Below are 9,379 nucleotides of genomic sequence, written 5' to 3'. Positions count from 1 at the left end.
TGATTGTCAGCCACAAAGCAGTGACCTAGACCTTGGGGTATATTTGTTCTTGCTGCAGGCTAACTTCTATTCACTCTCTCACCAACACAGGAGAGGGGGAAAAAAACATGCAAGGACAGATCCCTCCCCAACTCCTGGCCCTTTGCTCTTCCAATTCCCCAGGCTCTGATCCACTGGAATATTTTTTTCTCAACTAAATTCTTCTCTCACCTTCTTTCACCTCCACACTATTGTAGCTGCTTAAAGGTTTCCAACATTTTTCACGTCTTGGCACATGTAGAAAATAATTTATCTGTAAAGGTTTACAGAGGTCATTGGAGGGGTCATTCCTGGCCAGGGGTGATTCGCCCCAGGGGCTTCAGGCTGTCTTTCAGGTTTCACCAGGCTGTTTTGAAGACTGAGGGATTATACTTGGCAACCCCTAAACCCCATTCTCAGGGCACTGTGCTTGGAACATGCTGGTTTAGAGAATGGACCTCTCAGGTACCATGAGGGGTCACGCTCGGCTGAAGCTGGATGATGTATCTGCTTCTTCTCGCATATGAGCATCCAGTTTCCTCCAGGGCTCCAACTGTGGCGATTGGCAGATCTCTCAAATTGGGAAAATCTCCAGGTGCCTCTCTTGTGGCTGGGCTGCCTGGCCTTTCCAAGGTTCATTTTCATCCCAGAACCCCCCCCCCCCCACGGTCTGGCAGAAGGAGGAATCTGGCCCATCTGATAAGTAGCAATTGCTGCCTTGGTGCTCAAGGATGGGTCAGGGCTGGGCCTTGCCCTGAAGGGCTTTTAAAACCTTGGCTGCTCTAGTGATGAAAGCTAAAGCTGAAGACCCTCTGGGAGCACGAAATTGAAATATCTTGGGCAGGAGGCAGTGCTGTGCTCCCAGATGGAACATGCATGTTTTTTTAGATGATTTCCTCAGAGTCAGGGGTGAAAATACCAGTGGGAAAAGAAAGAAGGGAACTGAGCCTCAGTGGAATACGGTCAGTCACGGGGCAAAGGTGAACACATCTGCAACTCTGTACCGGTTGGTCCCCATCTCCTGCGGCCTGTTTGGCATTCCCTCTCAGGCCTGCACCCAGGCACCGAAATTGGTTCCTCCCTTCTGCCTGAGGCTCAGCCCTTTCCCTTTGCTCTATTCATCCTTATGAGCCACACAACTGGTACCTGAGTACCCATCACCTCGCTGTCCAGCCACTCATGCATGCCTCTTCCCCCACCCTCCCCTCCCTCCTGCTCTCAACAACCACACTGCTTCTAACATGTACTTGGAAGAGGGTCTAAATTAGGGGATCTTCCCTCTCCAATCTTTCCTACACATACATCATTCAATATTCCTTTTTCCTACTACAGATATTCCCCATGACCTAAACTGGGTCAGGCACCAATACCATTAACTTGTGACTACTGTAATTTTGCGTCTCAGCCAGCTCCACTTTCTCCAAGCAGTAACGTCTTAAAGTACAGTCTTATTTGCCATTGTAGGTTTTGCCTAAGTATGGAATAGATCAGCACAATTCCGAACCCTTCCCACATGACTGTAACATTATTAAATCCCGATGGCAAGTTTTGCTAGTCTGGCTGGTTCCTTGAATCTTGGCTCCACCATCTACTAGCTGCGTTACCTAACCTCTTGCTACTTCACGTGTAGTCCCAGCAGACCAAGAGCATGAGCTGGAAGTTTGCTAAAAAATGCAGGATCTAAGCTCCACTTCAGACCTACAGATTTGGATCTACATCTTACTATCTACATGTGATTCATGTCCACACTTAAGTCTGAGAAGCAGGAGCCCAATCTCAGCTTGCTGCCTCACTTATGATAGGATTTTATCACTACTCATCAATCCAGGAATTAAGTGAAACAGCCAAACCCCTTAGCACAGTGCATGGTACAAAGAAGCACTTGAAGTGTTGATCAAATGATTGGGTGATCCCCTGCCAGCCTCTTCCATCCCCAGTTGGCCTTATATAAGCGGGACTAGTATTTACTGTGATACAGAAGCCAGCCTGACATTTAAAATAGAAACATCACTTTTATTGACAAGTTAGGACCACAACAGACAGCTTCCACAACAGAAATAAGACAGTCCCAAGACAACGGAGTGTAAAATCGTAGCAGACAGGTTAATACTCTTCACCCTCATCCTCTCCCTCAGCACTATCCGCTCCAACCTCCTCATAATCCTTCTCCAGGGCAGCCATGTCCTCACGGGCCTCAGAAAACTCTCCTTCCTCCATGCCCTCACCCACATACCAGTGAACAAAGGCACGCTTGGCATACATCAGGTCAAACTTGTGGTCCAGGCGAGCCCAGGCCTCAGCAATGGCTGTGGTGTTGCTCAGCATGCACACAGCTCGCTGTACTTTGGCCAGGTCTCCACCGGGTACCACAGTGGGAGGCTGGTAGTTAATGCCCACTTTGAAGCCAGTGGGGCACCAGTCCACAAACTGGATGCTGCGCTTGGTCTTGATGGTGGCAATGGCAGCATTGACATCTTTGGGAACCACATCACCACGGTACAACAGGCAGCAAGCCATGTATTTACCATGGCGAGGGTCACATTTCACCATCTGGTTGGCTGGCTCAAAGCATGCATTGGTGATCTCTGCTACGGTAAGCTGTTCATGGTAGGCTTTCTCAGCAGAGATGACAGGGGCATATGTGGCCAGAGGGAAGTGGATGCGGGGATAGGGCACCAGGTTGGTCTGGAACTCCGTCAGATCCACATTCAGGGCTCCATCAAATCTGAGGGAAGCAGTGATGGAGGACACAATCTGGCTAATAAGGCGGTTAAGGTTAGTGTAGGTTGGGCGCTCAATATCGAGGTTTCTACGACAGATGTCATAGATGGCCTCGTTGTCTACCATGAAGGCACAATCAGAGTGCTCCAGGGTGGTGTGGGTGGTGAGGATGGAGTTGTAGGGCTCTACTACAGCTGTGGACACCTGGGGGGCAGGGTAGATGGAGAACTCTAGCTTGGACTTCTTGCCATAATCGACAGAGAGACGTTCCATCAGCAGGGAGGTGAACCCAGAACCGGTTCCCCCTCCAAAGCTGTGGAAAACCAAGAAGCCCTGAAGACCCGTGCACTGGTCAGCCTGCAAAAAGAAAAGTTAATTTTAGCTTTGGTGAAAGCTGCAAGGACTTCTCTGAATCCGTAATTATATTGGTAGAGATTTTTTTTTTTTTAATTTTAGGTTTTTTATTTATCTAAGTAATCTCGACACCCAATGTAAGGCTCAAACTCAGAGGACTTTGAGGATCAAGCATCACATGTTCTTCTGACTGAACCAGCCAGGTGCCCCTGATGGAGAGCTTTTTTAATCTTCCAAACAAGACTGAACAATATTTGCCAAGAAAGCGATAGTAGTGAGCTTCTAAGTGCTAAAATTCAGAGAAACTTCACAATTCCTAGGGGTGAAAATCTGCTCTATCAGCTATTTGAAAATGAACTATTTTCATTTCTGCAGACAAAGGAATCGTGAGGTCTGGGATGGATGCAAGGCCAAAGTTTTAGTTAACTAGAAAGGCAACCTCTGGTGCCCTTGCTGTGACTGCAGAACAAGGGTAACTTCTCACAGTTGGAGAGCCACCAAGGGCAGGCCCGAGACCACCAGCCCCACACAATAAAGGTCTTATACAACTCTGGCGGCTACTTTCTGAGCTGGAATAGGAGAGAACAGCCGAGTTCCAATACCCTGGTGTTGGAGGCAGGCTGGGTCTGGATCCGGCTCCACCAGTTCCTTGCTGTGTGACTTTGACCAAATTTAGTTCTCAATCTCAGTTTTCGCATTTATTAATTAGAATAGTAACCTACCTCAAGTTGTCGAGGACGAAGCGAGTTTTTGAACAGCGCTTGACACAGTGAACACTAGTCAGCAGAAAGCCTATTGACTGATTCTGCAAAAGGTAACGTGCAGTCCTGCGAGACCTAGTGTCCCTAGGGCTTTCCACCACTTAACTGAGCGATTCTGATAAGGGAACTGCTGTTCTAAGAAAGGATAATCTTGACTTTTCTGCTGACAATCGTCACTTCTCGAAAGTGCTGAGATTTGTGGAATTCTCTACCAATCGCTCAGTTACTTCTCCTGTGGGTCCACACTCTGAATGGGATCGATGTACAGGGCAGACTCCAGTCTACCAATTAAATCCACTAAGCGTCCTATGGACACAGTAACAACACCCAAGGACAAATACAATTGTTTTGGTAATCAGCTTTACTCCAGAACCCTTCATGGGTTTTACTCAGTTTATTTGTCCCTAAAGGCAGGTCCTGATTTCCAAGTCAGTGCTCGGTAGCTGAAGCTTGATCTGTAAACATAGGAACCATTACCCCAATTTTGCTAGGACAACTACGATAAACATCTGGAAAAGTCTCAAGTTGTGAATGATGCAAGGCCATTCTTTTCAGACTAGACCAGTTGTGGCTAGGCTTAGAATGTGATTTTCCTGACAAGCTACTCTACCCAAGCCCTTATTCTTAATTTTTGGTTAATTACTTACAAGCTGCCCACATGCCCGAGGAGCAAAGAGCCATCTGATTGCCAGACTCTTAATTAAAATGATCCAAACAAAACACTTATGTGAATACTGTGGCCCAAGATTTTTCTGACACGGTGCCAGTCCACATGGCCCCGAGCTCTAGTGGAAAAGCAAGTCGACTGTTTTCTGTGATTATATTTCAATACTTTCCAAGTTTCAATGATTGACACTAGCCTCTATAATAGGGGAGCTCTCTTGATTCCACTTTCATTGTGGTTGGAAGTTTCCAGCGTGTGCCATTTCTAGTCAGTGTTATTCTAGCTTCTTGTGCTCTGAACTTTCTGTATTAATGTAAGGTACCAAATGTAACGCAATCCGTTTTTTGGGAGTCTGATTGATTAGTTACATGTCACAGTCTGCCACCTACTCACTCAATGTGACTAAGATGACCTAAAATGGGCATCTGAACTTGAAGCAGGATAGTTGATTAATATAAACAAAGATGTTTAATGGTCTTAAATATCAATACAACTGTTATAAGGCTCTCTGGTTCTCACCTTGACTGTAGGTAAATTGCCCCAACTGCCTTGAGCAATTGCCCAAGTCTGCCTTATAAGACATAGAAATAGGCAAGGGAGCACTTAACTCTGCCTCAAATACTTGTCCCATAACCCAGGACCATCTGGTTTAAAATCTGGTAAGCACTCAAAGGGTCATTTTAGTGTGCAAAAGGAGGACTCCTCTGGTGTGGTCTCTCTTAAAGCTGTAAGAGAAAACTCTCATCCCACTTTAAATAAAACAATGTTTACCAGCTTCCGAATTCGGTCCAAGACAAGGTCAATGATCTCCTTGCCAATGGTGTAGTGCCCTCGGGCATAGTTATTGGCAGCATCTTCCTTGCCTGTGATGAGCTGCTCAGGGTGGAAGAGCTGGCGGTAGGTGCCAGTGCGAACTTCATCTGGAAAAGGAAAACAAGGTGGCCACCCATCACTAACAACCTGCATGACCCTGCTCAGCCCCAGGCTGTCTGTCAATGGAGCCTCAGACAGACCTCCTGTCCCAGTGCCCCAGGAGCTCACTTGGGTTACTGAGGCCAACTCACCAATGACTGTGGGCTCCAGGTCTACAAACACTGCCCTGGGCACATGCTTGCCAGCGCCCGTCTCACTGAAGAAGGTGTTGAAGGAGTCATCTCCTCCCCCAATGGTCTTGTCACTTGGCATCTGGCCATCGGGCTGAATGCCGTGTTCCAGGCAATAGAGCTCCCAGCAGGCATTGCCGATCTGGACACCTGCCTGGCCAACGTGGATGGAGATGCACTCACGCTGTGGCAAGAAGAAAGGAAAATGTCAGAATATGACAGATCAGATGGGACATTCAGGAATGATTCATACCTAAATGACTAATTAACCTTCAGGATAGATCATCACCTTTCTGGAAGTCACTCCTGCCCAAGGTTTATTTCACAAGCAACAGCCACTGCTGACTAATTCAGAGAAAATGCTTTGCAAAACCAAAGATATGTTAATGAACTACTAGGCAAGACCAGAGATCAGACCCTTGCTTTGTAGTCACATTAGATATTCAAGGTCAGGTTTCTCCCATTTTAGAAAGACTTAAGCCAGTTCTATAGCAATGCATTTCCCCCAGCTCCTGGGAAATATGCCTGCTGATTCCTTAAAGTCATGCAAAATTCCCCCTTTCCAGCTCTGATTCATTCTGTGTGATTGTGCAACTGTTGAGCTCATTCTGGTCCCTCTTTAATCCTATTCTTTAAAAGACAAGAGCTTCTCCCTCTCCCTCTAAAACCAGCTTAAACCAGCAAACTACAGCCATATGACTCATGGAGAAAATGCCAGATAAGCAGCAGTTAGCTGCATTTTAAAAACTGTGGTCAGAGGCAGCTTTTTTAGCCCCGTGGAAGAACTCAACCTTAAGGAAGAACATTCTTCCTTCACTATCAACACATCTTGAGTAGGCAAGGTTGGAGACAGATGGTAATAAAAGCCAGAAGTGTCAACAAGACCTGAGTAATAGCTTAAGAAATTAGTTGTTTCCTACCCAAACATACATATGTCGATCTCTAGCACTGTGGGAAAAATTCTGTGGTGTCAAGAACTTAATGATATTGGGAAAATGTTTGTTTTCCTTTACTTGATGAGCAAGATCATTTATAAGTTACCAAACTCATTCCTGCCTAGTAAAATAAGGCCACGAAGACAGAATCTATGCCCCCAGATTTAAGAGGAAATGAAAAATGGGAGTTTATTGTATCTCATTGTACGTCGTTTTGGAGACCAACAGAAGACTTTCAAAATATTAACACCAAATATCTCCCTTCACATTTTCCCCAAATAAGAGGGCTTCAAAGTTTTTTTTTTTTTCAAAGTTTTTTAAAGCTGCTAACAGGAAACTAGAGAAAACTCACCACAACAAAGATCTCAAAGGGCCTAGTTTAATAACCTGAGATAATAAAAATCCCAATCACCCACAACCTTTGACTTCTCATCCCCTCCTTCCCACCTACACTCCTCATAAAACACCCATGGTCTCCTGACCACATCACCTGGCTCATTCATTACCTGCGTCTGCTCGCCCAGCTCTAGGGCTGTGGGAGAAAGGGGAGTTGTTTGTTCTAATGAACCTATGACTATTTACCATTGCATCATATTTACCTTTAAGTGGACTTTGTAAATTCTACAGCCCAGGTGAGCTGGAGAGAGATATGCCCGTGACAGCTCCAGGTCCAAGGAGATAAAGTATTTGAGAAGAGCCTTTCATTCTAATGAAGTGTTTCTTCTACTGACTTTTGAGCCCAAAAAGTTTTCTTTCATTGTGTGTAACTACTTTCTCGTTTAGATCATGGCCACTGCTTGCCCTCCACTCTCCCCTGGCCACTCAGGAGGTGAGGTGAGACACAGGTGATTGAGTCACTTAGTCTAGCTTTCCCTGGTTAAGCAGCCACTGTCTCTTGTAAAAAGAGGTTCACCTGGGTGGTTCAGTGGTTGAGTTTGCTTTTGGCTCAGGTCGTGAACCCGGGGTCCTGGGATCGGAGTCCTGCATCCGGCTCCCTGCAGGGAGCCTAGGTCTCCCTCTGCCTACGTCTTTGCCTCTCTATGTCTCTCATATATTAACCTAGCCAGTGTTTGCCGAAATGGGTCCCCTGCTGTTGCCCTCCCGCCCTACTCTTAAACAGGCCCACTACTTTCTGAATCACACTTTTACCACGATCTTTTTGGTCTCCCTTGCTGAAAAGCTCTTAAACCAATTTGTTACAGTCAGATTTAGTTTTGACAACTGTGGTGGTCTCTGAAGAGGGTGGCTGGTCTGTTCACTGTATCCCCTTCTCTTTACGGAGAAATATTTTTGAAACATTTGATACACATATAGTAACTTAAAAACATGGTTTACTTGAGGTAGACCTCTAACAGACCTTCTAAGAACACATTGTTAGTACTTGTTTACTCGCGGTTTTATAAGAAAATATCTGTTCTAAGGAGTTTTTAGAAACCTGGCCTAAGTGCAAAGCTTCAGCTATAAACGTCCCACGTTAACACTAGAATTGCAAAATTCGACAACGTGACGGTCAATATAATTCCCTTAAAAGGAGCAGCCCGCCTACACCCTGCAGGTGGACTGATGCAACTGGAAGCTCTCCCCGGGACCAGCCACAGGTGACTCAGCAGGGAGTCACCGGGCGCTGGACAGGGGGCGCCAGGGAGCGGACGCACCTTCGGGGCCGGCGCGCACCCAGGGCTCCAGGGCTCCAGGGCTCCGGTGCGTAAGGGGCTGGCACCGGGAGGTCACTCGGGGGAACGGAGGGGAGGGAGCGCAGGTGTCCGCAAGTCCTTGGGGGCCATCGGGAGGGCTCACCCTGGTGCGCCCGGGGCTGTGACCGGCCTTGGGGCGACGCCCTCGCACCAGCATCGGGAGGGCCCTCCGCTGTCCCCAACAGGGTCCTAGCCGCGTTTCCGGGCCTGGAGAAGTTTGCCGGTGAGCTCGGCTCTCCCGGCCCCGCCATCAGAAGCCAGTTTACTTGGCGGCGTCCGGGACGCGGCCCCACGTGCACCCGGGCTCCAGCGCCCCTTCCGACTGCTCTCACCCCCGCCACGCCCAGGGACCCCACTCACCATGACTGAGACTTCAAGGGCTCCTTGGGGCCGGAGGCGGCGGGGGGACGGCAACAAGTTTCTCCCACTAACAGACTTCCAAGGAGTCCGGGGGAGAAGTGGTAAGAGGCGGGACGGCCCCGAGGGACCCTATATACCCTCCCCGGCCACGTGGCCAGGGGGCGGGCACCGGACCCCGCCCGGCTCTGCGGCGCCGCCTCCAGCCCCAGCCCGGAGGCCCCGGCAGGCCCCCGCCCGGCTCTGCGGCACCGCCTCCAGCCCCCCAGGCCTCCGCAGGCCCCGCCCCTCTCTGCAGCACCACCTGCAAGCCCCCGGCCCCCCGGCAGGCCCCGCCCCCAATCCCCGCGGCCCCCGCCCCGCCCCCAAGCCCCGCTGGCCCCCCGCTCTGCGGCCCCGCCCCCAAGCCCCGCTGGCCCCCCGCTCTGCGGCCCCGCCCCCAAGCCCCGCTGGCCCCGCCCTCCCTGCGGCCCCGCCCCCAAGCCCCGCGGCGCCCGCCCGCGCACAGAGGAGAGGCGCGCGGCGCTGATTGGTGGGTTCAAAAGTTCAAACCAAACTTTCGGAAGGAGCCGGACCTGGGAAGGGAGAGCGCGTCCCGGGGCCGGGGGCGGGCGGGTGAGGCGGGGAAGAGGACGGAGACGGCGATTGGAAGGAAAAGGAAGGCGAAGCCTGTGCCCTGCCCTCAGTGGGTTCCGGGGCGCGGTGTCAGGCGGGCGAGGCCACGGCCGGGAGAGGGGCCTCGAGCTTGGGGCGGCGGCCGGCGGGACCTGCA

The 9,379-nt window shown here is 49.7% G+C and overlaps 1 protein-coding gene across 1 annotated transcript; it reads right to left on the bottom strand.

Moving 5' to 3' along the window:
• Positions 1-2,010: 2,010 nt before the first annotated feature.
• Positions 2,011-8,721, bottom strand: LOC129517395 (tubulin alpha-1C chain). The gene is made up of 4 exons (XM_055337196.1): positions 8,611-8,721; positions 5,583-5,805; positions 5,290-5,438; positions 2,011-3,096 (listed from the first exon to the last, which is right to left on the bottom strand). The coding sequence occupies exons 1-4, from the start codon at positions 8,611-8,613 to the stop codon at positions 2,122-2,124; spliced, it is 1,350 nt and encodes a 449-aa protein (XP_055193171.1). The 5' UTR covers positions 8,614-8,721; the 3' UTR covers positions 2,011-2,121.
• Between the last annotated feature and the right edge of the window lie 658 nt (positions 8,722-9,379).

Source organism: Nyctereutes procyonoides, unplaced genomic scaffold (assembly GCF_905146905.1).
Source record: "Nyctereutes procyonoides isolate TBG_1078 unplaced genomic scaffold, NYPRO_anot_genome, whole genome shotgun sequence".
Taxonomy (NCBI): domain Eukaryota; kingdom Metazoa; phylum Chordata; class Mammalia; order Carnivora; family Canidae; genus Nyctereutes; species Nyctereutes procyonoides.
This window is presented reverse-complemented; position numbering and strand designations above follow the sequence as displayed.

What these genes read in the sequence shown, in the direction of transcription:
- LOC129517395 (XM_055337196.1), bottom strand. An exon ending in CCTGGAGCCCACAGTCATTG is followed by an intron (nt 5,439 to 5,582) that starts GTGAGTTGGCCT and finishes TTCCTTTTCCAG; the next exon opens with ATGAAGTTCGCACTGGCACC. An exon ending in TGGACCGAATTCGGAAGCTG is followed by an intron (nt 3,097 to 5,289) that starts GTAAACATTGTT and finishes TTCTTTTTGCAG; the next exon opens with GCTGACCAGTGCACGGGTCT.